Raw genomic sequence first — 15639 nt, 5'->3', positions numbered from 1 at the left:
ATTTTTTTATTTTTTTCTATTTATTCAATTGGACGAAAAAAATATTATTTCAAAACTGCACTTAAAGTTTTTCAAGTTTTTTACGAATGAAATTTTTTTTTTTGTAGTCATTTATTAATAAAAAAAAAAATCTAAAAATTTTTAAATGTCGGCTAACTTTATTTTCATATTTTTTTTACTGAAAAAATTTTAATTTTTTGCGCTTTTAAAAATTTTACCCTAGCGTCTCTGTGGTGGAAAATTGAAACTAAAAGTTCAAGCTTGGCCACGTTTCCTTTTCCTCTTTCATTACGCCCGTTTACTTTGCTGAGGTAAGTTGTGTTCGATTATTTTTAATTATTTACAAACAATTAATAATTGTTATTAAAAAATAATTACTCTAAAAAAAAACTCAATACAATTTTGTGCAATTATTTGCTAAAAAAATTGAATATTTTTTTTATTTAATTATGTATTTTTGTGATTAAATAAATTTATTGAGGTTAACTGGCCATGTGGTTGAAAATGAGTTTTTTAAATTTAATTAATATGATATATAATAATGAAAAAAAAAATTATTGTTTATAATGATGATAAATTCACGCGTCTGATATGTCGATCAGTCATGTAGAAGCTAGAAATAGCTGAACCCACTACGTGCCGGCATTGAAGTGGAAAAACGCGCTGAAGTGCTGTCTGAATCTCAATAATTAATAAAATTAATTAATTATTTATTTATTTACTTGCTAATAAATAAAATAGAAAATAATGTATTCATTTATTAATTATATTTTCAGTCCTTAAATTCTGGTAAGGTATCCCTATTCTCACTCTCAAGATGGGTAGGGAGGACAAAGCAACCTGGAAGTCAAACTACTTCTTAAAACTTATTGTAAGTATTTAAAAATTAAAAAAAAATTGATTTTATTAAAAATATGTAAAAAAAAAATTGACATGTAGAGCTTTTAAAAAATGAAAAATGCAACTTTTTAAAATAATTTTTTAGAACAAATTTTTTTGTAAAAAAAAAAAAAAAACTAAAAAAATGGTTAAAAATGAACTTGGCTGATGTTTAATAATTTATGTAAGAAATAAATAATGGAAAAAAAATTAACGTTTTGAAATTCCAAAAAATTAAAAATGCTATTTTTTAAAAATAATTTTTTAGAACAAATTTTTTTGTTGAAAAATAAAAAAACTAGAAAATAAATGAAAATTAATTTAGTAGATATTTGATAATTTTTGTTCTAATTAAGTTATTGAAAAACAATTTACATGCAGAATTTTTATAAAATTAAAAATCCTATCTTTTAGAAATGATTTTTCGGAACGAATTTAATTGCTAAAAAAAAACTATCAAATTAATTAAAATGAATTTAATAGATATTCGATAATTTTTGTTACAATTAAATTACAAAAAAAGATTGATATGTAGAATTTTTAAAAAATAAACAATGAAATTGTTCAAACAAATTTAACGGCTAAAAAATGGTCAGATGAATTCTAACTTTAATATCATAAAAACACGGCTAATTGTATATTTTAATCACAGCAATTGTTGGACGATTACCCAAAATGTTTCATCGTGGGCGCAGACAATGTTGGTTCAAAGCAGATGCAGCAGATCCGTATGTCCCTGCGTGGAACCGCAGTGGTACTCATGGGAAAGAACACCATGATGCGCAAAGCCATCCGCGGTCACATTGAGCGCAACGCAGCTTTAGAGAAGCTTCTTCCCCACATTCGCGGAAACGTCGGCTTCGTCTTCACCCGCAGCGACCTTGTTGAGGTCCGTGACAAGCTTCTGGAGAACAAAGTCCGAGCTCCAGCTCGTGCTGGTGCCATCGCGCCTCTCAGTGTCATCATTCCGGCCCAAAACACCGGTCTAGGTCCCGAGAAGACTTCTTTCTTCCAGGCCTTGAGTATCCCCACCAAGATTTCCAAGGGTACCATTGAAATCATCGTAAGTTTTTTTTAATTTATCAAAATAATTTTAATACATTGTCACAAACTGTAATAATTATATTTTTTAGAACGACGTCCACATCTTGAAACCCGGTGACAAAGTCGGAGCTTCAGAAGCAACTCTTCTGAACATGTTGAACATCTCTCCGTTCTCATACGGTCTGATGGTCGAGCAGGTCTACGACTCAGGTACCATCTTCGCCCCGGAGATCCTGGACATCAAGCCCGAGGACTTGAGGGAGAAATTCATGGCTGGAGTCGCCAACTTGGCTTCGGTTTGTTTGGCTGTCGGCTATCCGACTATTGCCAGTGCTCCTCACAGCATTGTCAACGGATTCAAGAATTTGTTGGCTCTCGCCGCCGTCACCGACGTCGAATTCGAGGAAGCCAAGACCATCAAGGAATACATCAAGGTACATACTCCAAAAACTTTCCTTTAAGTTTTTGATAATTTAATTTTTTGGTAAATATTTACAAGTGGGGTTAACCATTTTAATTTTTATTTTTTTCAACGAAATTTAAATACAAAAAAATGAACAATTAAAAAAAAAAAAAAGTTGAATATCACAATTTTAACAAATTTTCAAAAAAATTTATAAATTTTTTAGAAAATTGTGATATTCAATTTTTTTTTTCTAAATTGTTCGTTTTTTTATGTACTTTTCAAAAAAATATATATATAAAAAAAAAGGTAAAATAGAAATTTTATCCAAAACCATGAAAGCCAAAATTTTTTCCAACTTTTGAAGGCAAAAAATTATATTAATTTAATTTTGTTAATTCAGGACCCGAGCAAATTCACTGCCGTCGCCGCCGCTCCAGCAGCCACAACCGTTGCTGCTGCCCCAGCAGCTGATAAGAAGGAAGAAAAGAAAGAAGACTCTGAATCCGAGGATGATGACATGGGTTTCGGTCTTTTTGACTAAGCCCAAAGTTATTGAGGATGTACATGATTTGTTGCTGATGATTTTTTACCAGCGTCTAATAAATCCAACTTTCATTTAAAAAAAAATTATATTTTTTTAATCATTCTTCCCAATTTAAGTTTATATCTTTATACTTTATGAAAATTAAGTTAACAGACGTTTTTAATTTTATTTTTCATTTATTAAATTAGAACAAAAAAATATTTTTTTTAAATTGCACTTACAATTTTTTACAAATGGAAATTTTTTTATAATTTTTTTAATTAAAAAAATTCTTAACAATTAAATTAGAACAAAAAAATATTTTTTAAAAATTGCATTTACAATTTTTCACAAATGAAATTTTTTTTTTTATTCTTTTACAATTTTTTTAATGAAAAAAAATTTTCAGATGGCTAACTTAATTTTTATTTATTCTTTTATCTAATCTTATAATTAAAAAAAAAATCTTAAGACATTACACAAAAAAATTAAATTTTAATTTATTAAGACTTATCTCTTCCGTAATTCTTATCAATTATAGTGATAAGTTTAAAATAGTCATGGCGCCGATAAAGTAGTAAATTTATCGCAAGTGCCCCTGATAGCCACACTTACTATATAAAAATACTTGTAGTACAGAAAGTTTGGTCAAAGTTATGGAGGGTAGAGATATCTCTACCCTCCATAGTCAAAGTTAACGTTAAGTTCACTCTAAAACTTGTACAGTAAAAGTTATATACAATTTGTGTTGAAGTTGTATAGTAACTTAACGTTAATCTACTGCCGCAATTTGAATCCAAGTTTTAACCAACTTTTAATCTATAAAAAAGTTATTGTTAAGTTAGAATGATTTTTTAATAAAAAATTACTGTAAAATTCATAGAAAAATTAATGTTACTTTAAGTTATATTTATTTGGACCTTCAAGTTGATTAGCAAACCATGATTTAAAAAAGTTTTTTGCAAGTTAATTGTCAATCACTTCTTATAAAAAATTAATGAAAAATAATAGGACGATAAAAAAAATTTTAATACTTTGTAAATAATTTTATAAAAGGTTTCAGAGTATTTCTATATTCAAGAAAATTAAACATCACATAATTTCAGATATTTATTTTTATTAATAAATTATTAAAACATTTTTTTACATTTTTAAAGCTAAAAATGAAAATTAATTTAGCTGACATTTGATAATTTTAGGAATTTTTTTTTAACAAGTAAATTATGGTAAAAAATAATTAGAAAAAAAAATAGACATGTAGAAATTTATAAAAATTAAAAATGCAATTTTTTATAAATAATTTTTTGGAACAAATTTATTTGTTAAAAAAAAATTACAAAATAGTCAAGTGATTGCTAACTTCAATGTCATAGCTAAAAACAAAAAACTATTAAATTAATTCAATTCACTCACTTTATATTCATAATTGCAAATACAATTTTACATTTTATACATTATAGAAATATTGTGTCAGGTATAAGTGACTAAAAACGCCGGTTTAACCATGAATTATTGATTTTTTTGTCACGTCAGTAGTAAAAAATTTTTACTGTGCTTCGTTTTTTTACCGATAAATTATCTACCGATGTAAAAAAGAGACAAATTCTGATAATCTGCCATATCAATGAGTATTTTCACTCATTTTGTCCAACTTCACTAAAAGTTCACATCAAGACTTTTACACTACAACATTTTGATAAAAGTTAAAGTCAATTTCCAGCTCTAGATTGTATAAAAGTTGGATTGCAATTTAACGTTAACTTTTATAATTGGATGGCTATCAGGGTGATCATGGGACTATTTTATATAAATATATATATTTACACGTAGTAGGAAATGGAAGTTAGTCGATAGTTTACATCGAGCCAACTACAATCTATAACCACTGCCAGTTAACAATTGGATTTACCAGAGTGTTCATCATTATTTGTATTGAAGTTTTATATTAGTTGTTACTGCTATTCAATAAGCCGTTTATTTCAGTTATTAATAACTTGTCCGAGGTAGTCACTCGGCTGGAACTTAAGCTAAAAATTTACTGTATTATTATTATAAATAAAAGGCATGGGTTTGCTAACCGAAGGTCATCCTATTAGTTGGGAAGAAACAAAAAAACTTTCTAAACACGTGAGAAAACATGGAATAATTCAGTTTATAAATTTGTATAAAAAATTGAGAGACCGAGAGGGTGATGTACTTAAGTGGGGTGATGAGGTAATGTTTTTTTATTATTGTTTTTACTCCTTTTTTTATTATTTTTATTCAATATGATTAATTGATTTTTGTTTTAGTGATTGTTAATAAAAAATTGACAAGTATTTATTGAATGTCATTTTTTTAGTGTGAAAAGTAAACTAATTAATGGTATAAAAAATAATAATAAATTATTTTATGGAGATAAATAAATTTAATAAAATAAACAAAAAAATAAAAATATTCTTAGAAGTTTATTGATTTGAAATTCTTAGAAATAAATTGTTATCATAATATATATTTTTTTTTCTTTAGAATGCAATCGATATGAGATAATAAAGTCAAAGTAAATAATATAGTAGTGTTGTAGAAAAAAAAAAAAGTTCAAGTGAGTTAATTAAATAATTTCACTTATTTAAAAATTTATTGGAGCAATAATTTATAAATTTGCATACTGTTGAGCAATAAAATTTCATAACTTATATAACAATGTGTGTTTATCAGTAAAATATAGCCAAGTCACTATTTAAACTTTTAATAAAAAAAATTTGATTTTAGTGATGAGTCACGTTGATGTTAGAAATAAAAATTACCATGTAATTGTTGATATTTAGACCGCAATTTTTATTTCCTCAACCAATTAATATTAATCAAGCTAATGACTCTGACAAATTAGATTTAGTTGGCATGTAAATTGTAGATTAATGTCCTTTTTTTTTTCAAGGTCGAGTATATGCTGGTGAAGCTAAATCATGAAAAGAAAACGGCTAAATTGAGCCTGAGGTCGTATGAGCTCATGCTAAAACTCAATGAAAAGGAGCAGGCTGATCCTAGGTATTAAAAGATTATCTTTTAATGATTATAATTGATCAATTTACCGAGTCATAATAATTTTTGTAAATATCTATTTTTTTTTTTAGCGCGGTAAAATGCTTGTGGAGACCGGAATTCGGAGCTTATATGATTGAAGGGACTCCAGGACAGCCGTATGGAGGCTTAATGGCTCATTTTAATATTGTTGAGGCTAATATGAAACACCGAAGACTGGAAGCTGAGGAACAATTAAAGTCTGAAGAAATATTAATGACTTTTACTAATTTTTTGAGGTATTAATTTATTTTTTTTTATCATAGAACTGATGCTCACTTATCAGTAGTTGTCTTTACAATAATAAAAATAATAAATTTTTAAATTAATTAAAATTAAAATTTTTAAGCTGTAAAATATTTCAGAAATTCTTGAAATTAAAATAAAAATTAATAGCAATATTAATTTACTAACAACCTTGCAGTCACTATGTGACTGTTGTGAATTCTTAACTATAAAAAATTAAAATTTTGCTCTATTAAATAATGACTTTTGTTAAATTGCACTGTACTTTCTCAAATATTGACGTTTCTAAAGATATAAGCTCATCCCGATGTTACACTCATCAAGAGCTTTCATTTGAGTACCCACATTCATTTTGATATATTTTTCATATATTCAAATGAAAGGTCTCGATAAATATAACATCAGGATGATATTATATCTTTAAAAATGTCAATAGTTCACAAGATACAAGGTCATTTCTTAATTATGTGTCTACAGATAGAGCATTTTCGAATGTAGCCTAAATAAATACTTATCATAATAAATTGATTATCGGTGAGAATGATATGAAACCTTGAAAAGGCACAAATTCAAATCAAGATCTTTGCAATGACACTAAATTTCACTAAAAAAACCGATTTTATTATATGACTATCCTGAAAACAAAATTTTTCTTATTATCTCAACAATATAGATTAAAAAAAATTTTTTTAATTAACAGACTAGGCAGTCCTGACTCAACAGAACCACCAGCAAACCCAACACCAGACACTGGATATCAAAGAAGTTTATTTCTTTCCGATGAAGTTGTATTTCCAGGTCATCCCCGTTTCAAGACACTTGCTACAAATATTAGACAACGTCGGGGTGAAAAAGTAATCATAAATGTTCCCAGTAAGTATTTTTATAAAAAATATTTTTTCAAAATAAATATAAAATTAAACTATTACAGTTTACAAAGATGAAAACACTCCAAAGCCCTTCCGCGAAGATTTATCAGCTTTAGGCGACGACGGAAGCAGCGCTAAAGTCGCTAAAGACGACCACATCTACATGGACGCTATGGTCTTCGGAATGGGCTGCTGCTGCTTGCAAGTGACCTTCCAAGCAAGTAACATCCGGGAAGCTAGGACTTTATACGACCAGTTGACGCCTTTGTGTCCTATAATGGTTTGTACTCACTATCGCAAACGAAAGTTCAAATTTTCGTTTATTTGTTAAACCTAAAAATTTTAAAACCAGGTAAAAAAATGTTTATTCAACGTTCAAACAGTTGGCTCTTACTGCTGCCAGTCCGGTCTACCGAGGGTACCTTGCCGACATCGACAGCCGGTGGTTTGTTGTCTCCAACTCAGTGGATTGTCGGACCAGAGGTGAACGCGGACTTGAACCACTCAAAGGCGAAGAGTTTATCATCAAGACCTCGCGATACGGTTCGGTCGAGTCTTACCTCAGCGAGCAGGGAGACAAGTACAATGATACCCCGTTGCTCTATGATAAAGAGGTCTACAACCAGCTGATTGATAATGGAATTGATCATCTTTTGGCTCAGCACGTTGCTCATTTATTTATTCGGGATTGTGTTTGTCTTATGTCTACGCAGTTGGATCAAAATGATGAAACAGACACTGATCATTTTGAGGTAATTATTTTTTAAATTTATTTTTTATTTAAAATTTTTGTGAAAATATTTTTTATTTAATATTTAAAAATTTCTTTTAATCCAAAATTTTGTCAAAATATTTTTTATATCGATAAAATTTTTGCTGAAATATTGTTAAATTTCTTTTTTTTTTTTAGAATTTTTGTCAAAATATTTTTTTAAATATTTTTATTTAGAATTTTTGTTAAAATATTTTTAAGTTTCTTTTTTATCAAAAATTTTGTCAAAATATTTTTTATTTAAAATTTTTGTTGAAATATTTTTAAATTTCTTTTTTATTTAAAATTTTTTAATTAAATTTTTTTTTTGAATATTTTTGTTAAGATACATTTCTATTTAATAATTTTATAATAATTTATTTTAGAACTTACAATCAACAAATTGGCGTTCAATGCGTTTCAAGCCTCCACCACCAAACTCATCAATCGGATGGCGAGTAGAATTCCGACCTTGCGACGTCCAAATGACTGATTTTGAGAACGCAGCGGTAGTCTGTTTCATCGTGTTGCTGTCACGAGTAATTCTCAGCTACAATCTCAATTTACTGATACCCATAAGCAAAGTAATCGAGAACATGACACGAGGAGAGAAGCGAGACGCAGTAAACAAAGAAAAATTCTGGTTCCGGAAAGATATCACTTCGACAGGCGAGAAAGATAACGCCTTAGAGACTGACCAGTACGGGGAGTTCACTGTTAATGAAATAATAAACGGCAAGGACGGAGTGTTTGTCGGGCTGATTCCGCTTATCAACAGCTACTTGAACAACATGAACGTCGACGCAGACACTCACTGCACTATCCAGCGCTATCTCAAGCTGATTAGGAAACGCTCCTCTGGTGAGCTGATGACTACTGCAGCCTGGATTAGGAAGGAGGTCATCAATCATCCAGAGTACAAAAAAGACTCCGTGGTCAACGAAGCTATGACTTACGATATTATCAAGAATGCTTACGAGATCCAGAAGGGAGTCAGATCTTGCCCGGAGTTACTGGGCTTCTGCACTACTTCGAAAACTACCGAAACTATTCCAGCGGCTATTGCCATCGCTGAGAAATGTCACTTGGTCAATTAATTCATTCGGTTTTTTTTTTTTTTTTCAACACAGTATTTAGTTATTATTGATTGTAAAATATTTAAAAATAATTTTTTAACTAGATTATCAGGGGCGTAAAACTTAAATATTTTTTCATTATTTATAAAGTAGTTACAGTGGAAGTTTAATTATTTTTTTTGCATTGTAAAATATTATTTTTAAACACTTATACACTTTAAAAATTTTTCTTTATACCTCGGTAGAAAGTACGCATCTTTTGCACCTATTTCGAGGCAGAAAGTTAAAGATTCGTGCATTGATTAAGCTACACATTCGCCTTCTATAACAGCGGGGGCAAATGCTTTCGCTACCGCGACTGACATTAGTCATTTGTTACTAACTATGTTTTGTTTACGCTGATCATTTACGATTGATGGTACAATACAACTTGGTTATATTTCTTTCTTTCTTCTACTTACATGAAATATTTTTCATATATAGATAGAGATATAGATAAAAATATAACTGTCGTAAGAGTGAGTAGATCATCCGATGTAACTTATAACCAGGTTGTACTGTACTGAGATTCAGTTTGACAGTGACGTGTGTCAAATGGATCAACTTTATTTAATTAATGAATTATTTAGAAAAATGTACGCAGTAACAACAATTTAATTTGATTTTTATTAATTATTGTTAATTTTCAGATAATATGCTCGTTTTTTCTATTTTTAACCGAGAATAATCTTTATTATGTTTGTTGAATTCAAGAAATTTCAGTTTTATTTAATCTAAAAATTAAAAAAAAAAATGTTTTTTAATTATTTTTTATTTTATTTTACATTAATTTTTTTTTATTTGATGCCTGCCCCCCCCCCCCGCATCAATTTTTTTTCGATACATTACATGAAATATTTTACGTACTTTCGACTGGCTATAAAGAAAAATAGTATACACTACACGGGCAGAAGTTTGAGAGCTCTGAACTGCGCGCCGTGATGCCCTAATAGTGTAATATACTATATATTTACTTATTAGCATTGTCAGATTTTTTAAAAATCAATTTACAAAAATTTATACGATTATTAAATTTATAAAAATAATGTAAAATTGTAAGGTAAAAGCCCCAATAAATGATCACGTACCAGTATATGATCACTCCATGTATTTGTATATCTATATTCATAAATATAGGTATACAAATACATGGAGTGATCATATACTGGTACATGATCATCTATTGGGGCTTTTACCTTATGGGAATATTTTTTTATACAAAAAAAATTTATTTTTTTTTGGGATTTTAATTAAAAATTATTTGAATTAATGGCTATAATTTTTTTATATAAATATGTATAAAATAAATATGAAAAAAATGCATTTATAAATTAAAATAAGAGTGGTATTAATAATGATAACCTTTTAACTTAATTGATAAAAATATATATTATTTTCTTTTAATTAATTGTTAAAAGAAAAATATAATTATAGTTTTCATTTATATGGGAATTTTTAATAAATTATTTAGTTTAAATAAAATATATAGATCACAACTTTAAATTAAATTTACATACTTAAATTCTCGATGATTGAATGAGTACCCAGTTTTAAATTACGTTAAATTATTATTAAATAAACTTTAACGACAATAAATAAATTTGCATGCCTTTTAAATTATTCACTATTGCTACGTAGATCTATAAAAAGGTAAACGCTTAGTTACGTAACAATTTCATCTGAGTTATGCGTGAAAATAATTATTCTCTGACCGATATTTAAGTTTTAACAAATAATTTTTCTTTTGATAAATATTATATTTATAGAAAATTACTCAGCAGTTTTTTAGATATTTACAATTAAAATTCATTTAAAAATAGTTTATCAGTGACTAGGATTAAGATAGTCAAGTTAAGATTTTTACTATGCGCATACTAATTTTCCTGCTACTGCTTGATAATTGCAAATTCTTCGCAGCATAAAGTGACAGTCGACGACTGGTATCTGACTCAGTTATAGTGTGTCAGCGGTCAGAGTAAGTCGATTTGAAAAATTATTATTAAAAAAATTAAGTTAGCCGACATTTAATAATTTTTTTTTTTAATTATTAAAAAAAAATTTTATTTATAAAAAATTATAAGTGCAATTTTTTGAAAATATTTTTGAGTTCTAATTGAATAAATAAAAAAAAAATCGAAATTTCGGCTAACTTTAATATTATAAAATTATGAAAAATAAGTTAACTGACATTAAAAAGTTACTAGAATTTTTTTTTATTGAAAAAAATTTTTATTTGTAAAAAATTATAATTGCAATTTTTTAAAAATATTTTTTGTTTCTAATTTAATAAATAAAAAATGTCGGCTAACTTTAACATAATAAAATTACAATATTTATTTACATATTGGAGTATTAATTTCAATCAACAAGTGTGCTAATGTAATATGTACTTGATTATTATTTTTTAAATCTAGAAAAATATGGGACAACTCACAGAAGGTAAAGTACTAACTTGGGAAGAAATAAAAAAAATAAAGGACTACGTTCGTGAGCATGGAATCATTCAATTTATCAATTTGTACAAAAGATGCAAGGACAAACAAGATAATGACTTCAAATGGGGCGATGAGGTACTAATTCAATTCAATTTAATTAAAAAAAAATTAACCATCTGCGTCACAAAGTTGACAGTAAATTAAAAAATTAATGTATATTCTTCTTAATGTAAATTACGCGTTAATTTGCAATTTAAATTAATATAATTAATTTTTCAGATTGAATACACAATAGTTAAGTTTGACGACTTGGAAACATCGGCAAAATTAAATTTAGTATCCCACAAACTGATTGTTGAATTAAACAAAAAAGAAAATGAGTCTCCTGAGTATGTTTTTTCTTTTAATCTCAAGATTAACTTTTAAATTTTTACTCACGGAGACATTTATCTTCAGGTCAGTGGAGTGTCTATGGAGGCCAGAGTTCAGTTCTTATCAAATAGAATCAACTCCGGGAAAACCGTTCGGTGCATCATTAAAAGATTTCAATAATGTTGAGGAAAATATGTTGCATCGTCGAGTCGAGGCGATGGAATTTCTCAAGCCTGGAGAAAGGCTAATAACAATAACTTCATTCCCAAGGTTTTTACGAATAAACTTTTGTAGTAAAAATAGAGTTAAGAAAGTTAATTTCAATTTTTATTCCAGATTGGGCTGTTCTAATTCTAGCGAGCCTCCTGGCAAGCCAACGCCTCACTCTGGGCCCATCAGAAGTTTGTTTGTCCAAGAAGGAACTCTTTTTCAGGGCCACAGAAGGTGGCATGCAATCACCGAGAATGTAGAGCTCCGTCGAGGAGAAAAAATAGAAATTAATGTACCAAGTAAGTTTCTTCTTCTTCTTTTTAATTTTTATTTGATAATAATATTCTTATTATTAATTACTGACGAATAATTATCGTCAGTTTTCCGAGACAAAAATGTTCCAAAACCATTCAGAGAAAATTTTGGGCCTCTGGGTGATGACGGAGAAGCTCAGAGACTTGCCAAAGACGACCATGTCTACATGGACTCTACAGGATTCGGAATGGGAGGCTGTTGCTTGCAAGCAACGCTGCTTGGTAGAGATCTCACAGAAGCCCAGGTCTTATACGATCAATTGACAGTATTCTGTCCTGTAATGGTAAATATTAAAAAGAAAAAAAAATAGCATTAAATAATAATAATTATAATAATAATAACTAGCAACCTTGCAGTCACTATGTGACTGCCGTGACTTGTGAACTATAAAAATTAAAATTTTGCTTTATTAAATAATGACTTTTGTTAAATTGCACTGTTCTTTATTAAATATTGACGTTTTTAAAAATATAAGCTCATCCCGATGTTACACTCATCAAGAGTTTTCATTTGAGTACCCACATGCATTTTGACATATTTTTCATATATTCATATATATAAGTATATATAATACATGAAAAATTGATGTAGGTACTCAAATGAAAGGTCTCGATTAGTGTAACATCGGGATGAGCTTATATCTTTAAAAATGTCAATAGTTCACAAGATACAAGGTCATTTCTTAATTATATGTCTAGAGCATTTTCGAATGCAGCCTAAATATTTATCATAATAAATTGACTATCGGTGAGAATGATATGAAACCTTTAAAAGGCACAAATTCAAATCGTGACCTTCAAAATGACACTAAATTTCACTAAAAAAATCGATTTTATCATATGACTATCCTGGATACAAAATTCTCTTATTCTCTTAATTATATAAATATTAATAATAATAATAATAATAATAATAATAATAATAAAACAGGTAGCACTTACGGCAGCAGCTCCCATATTTCGCGGTTATCTTACTGACGTTGATAACCGATGGATACCGTCGCTTGGAGCGACTGATGACAGAACGCGAGGAGAACGAGGTCTGGAGCCTCTAAAGCCTGGAGAACTGTTGATGAGAACTGGAAGAAACGGATCCGTCGAGTGGTACCTCAGTGAAGAAGGCCAGCGGTACAACGATCTTCCTCTGAGTTACGACGACAAGTGGGTGAACCTTATGATGGAAAATGGAGTCGGAAAAGCTCTTGCTCAGCATGTCGCTCATCTGATGTCGAGAGATCCAGTGTCAATTTTGTCGACCCAGATTTATGTAGACGACCAAACTGAAACAACCTGTTTTGAAAATATCCAAGGATCGACTTGGAGATCGATGAGATTCAAGCCACCACCGAGTAATTCGGATATCGGGTGGAGGGTCGAGTTCCGTCCGATGGATATCCAGATGACAGACTTTGAAAACGCAGCTGCGTGTTGCTTTGTAATTTTGCTGGCCAAGATAGTTCTTCATTTTAATTTAAATGTCTTGATTCCGCTGAGCAAGGTCGAGGACAACATGATGAGGTCGCAGAAACGCGACGCTGTCAATACGGAGAAGTTGTGGTTCCATAAAGACATAACGTCCCATGCAACAGATCAACCGATTGATCAAGAGTACGATGAGTTTACGGTTGATGAAATTATAAATGGAAAACAAGACTTTGTAGGCATCATACCGCTGATGAATTCTTACGTCGATGATATGAAGGTCGACGCTGAGACTCGGAGGACCATTGACCAGTTCTTGAATCTTTTTAGCAAGCGAGCCAAGGGAGAACTTCTGACCGACGCTGCGTGGATGCGGAAACAAGTACTCACTCATCCAGAGTACAAACACGACGCTGTTGTTTCCGAGCGTATTAACTATGATCTGCTAAAAAAAATCGATCTGATCGCTCGTGGCCATCAGACATGTCCAGATTTATTCGGATCTCATGTTCTCAAGAAATTACCCTAAATAAGGTAATGCGCGTTTTCATCCCCCAAAAAAAACATCCTAAGGACAAAATATCCCCGAGACTAAATATCACACAAAATCCATGATAAAAGAGCATGAAAATTAATTTAGCAGATATTTTATAATTTTAAGAATTTTTTTTACAAATAAATTATGTCAACAAAAATAAGAAAAAAAAATTAGGAAAAAGGTTGACTCTAAAGGCATCCCTGCAACTTCCCGCTCATTTCATACTTAAGCGCACAAACCTACATTTATTACTTTTTTGAGCTCTTCGAGCTCAAAAATATAATTTTCGTATCATTTTGAGCTCTCCGAGCTCAAAAATCTGCTAGAAGTTGAATAAAACATTGTTTTTCGAATTTTTAAACCGCAATAACTTTTGAATGAATGAACCGATTTTTACGTGGTTGGTGGCATTTAACTCAGTTTTTAAAGCCTCATAAAGAACTTTTAATTGATCGAATAAGGAATTTCAAAGTAATTCCCAAAAAACGATTTTTTCGATTTTTTTCGTTAACGATAGCTCACGAATGAATTAACCGATTTCGACCGGGCTGGTGGCAATCGACGTGTTTTTTTTTTATGTTAAGAGCTGATTAGTTTTTGGAATTGATCGGTCAAGCCGTTTAAAAGTTATTCCAAAAAAACAACATTTAAAAAAAATTTTTTTTGCAGTTTGTTTGAGATTTCTCAAAATCTATTGGTTCGAATCGATCCAAATTATGGTTAAAATCTAAGTTTAGTCAAGCCCTTTCAAATGGTGCGAACCGCGATGAAATCGGTCAAGCCGTTCAAAAGTTATGAGAGGTTTACATACGGCCGTACACACACACACACACATACATACAGACGTACGGACATCATCAAGAAAACATTCGGAGAGGCTTCCTAGGACCTTAAAACGTCAACATCCGTTGAAAACTCGATTTTCGAAAAACGGGGTGAAACCAATGACTTCCCGATTTTTGAAAATTTTCAATTTTCTTAGCGGGAAGTTAAAAATTGACATTTAGAAAATTAAAAAAATAAAAAATTCAATTTTTTAGAAAAAATTTATTTATTAAAAGAAATTAAAAAATTGTCAAGCGACTGCTAACTTTAATGTCATTAAAAGAGCACAACACGGTAACAAGCTCATGTGTTTTCTTCCAGATTAGTTTCTTGAGAAATATTTAAAAATCATTTCTTTTAATAATTAAGATATATATATATTTGATTAACTATTTATATTATATTATGATAATTGATTAAACCCAATTCTATTTTATAATTTGACAAATGCAATATTCAAAAATATTGTAATTTGTATTATTATTGATAATTAATTTTTTGGTAACAATTAATTTTGTGGTATTCATTGTTATTTATCAACTGATTTCATTTTGTTGTATTTATGATAATTAAATCATGATCATTTTTTTAATAGCTGACAAATGTTACCTAATAACCAATATTTTAAGT

The 15639-nt window shown here is 29.4% G+C and overlaps 3 protein-coding genes across 3 annotated transcripts; all 3 read left to right on the top strand.

The window, feature by feature from the left end:
- The first annotated feature begins 247 nt into the window (after nucleotides 1-247).
- Nucleotides 248-2953, top strand: LOC123261089 (60S acidic ribosomal protein P0). Its single transcript, XM_044722578.1, has 5 exons — nucleotides 248-311; nucleotides 777-871; nucleotides 1532-1942; nucleotides 2013-2357; nucleotides 2730-2953. Exons 2-5 carry the CDS (start codon nucleotides 818-820, stop codon nucleotides 2868-2870), a joined length of 951 nt encoding a protein of 316 aa, XP_044578513.1. The 5' UTR covers nucleotides 248-311; nucleotides 777-817; the 3' UTR covers nucleotides 2871-2953.
- A 1557-nt stretch (nucleotides 2954-4510) lies between these two features.
- Nucleotides 4511-8900, top strand: LOC123260731 (glutamate--cysteine ligase catalytic subunit-like). Its single transcript, XM_044722005.1, has 7 exons — nucleotides 4511-5066; nucleotides 5770-5879; nucleotides 5966-6151; nucleotides 6859-7031; nucleotides 7090-7307; nucleotides 7411-7779; nucleotides 8165-8900. The coding sequence occupies exons 1-7, from the start codon at nucleotides 4917-4919 to the stop codon at nucleotides 8873-8875; spliced, it is 1917 nt and encodes a 638-aa protein (XP_044577940.1). The 5' UTR covers nucleotides 4511-4916; the 3' UTR covers nucleotides 8876-8900.
- A 1802-nt stretch (nucleotides 8901-10702) lies between these two features.
- LOC123260661 (glutamate--cysteine ligase-like) lies at nucleotides 10703-14233 on the top strand. The gene is made up of 7 exons (XM_044721897.1): nucleotides 10703-10868; nucleotides 11308-11463; nucleotides 11608-11717; nucleotides 11785-11970; nucleotides 12037-12209; nucleotides 12291-12508; nucleotides 13156-14233. Exons 2-7 carry the CDS (start codon nucleotides 11314-11316, stop codon nucleotides 14173-14175), a joined length of 1857 nt encoding a protein of 618 aa, XP_044577832.1. The 5' UTR covers nucleotides 10703-10868; nucleotides 11308-11313; the 3' UTR covers nucleotides 14176-14233.
- The last annotated feature ends 1406 nt before the right edge of the window (nucleotides 14234-15639 follow it).

The sequence above is a fragment of the Cotesia glomerata genome, linkage group LG3 (genome assembly GCF_020080835.1).
Source record: "Cotesia glomerata isolate CgM1 linkage group LG3, MPM_Cglom_v2.3, whole genome shotgun sequence".
Lineage (NCBI taxonomy): Eukaryota > Metazoa > Arthropoda > Insecta > Hymenoptera > Braconidae > Cotesia > Cotesia glomerata.
Note: the sequence above shows the minus strand (reverse complement) of the source record. Positions and strands in the feature narration are given on the sequence as shown.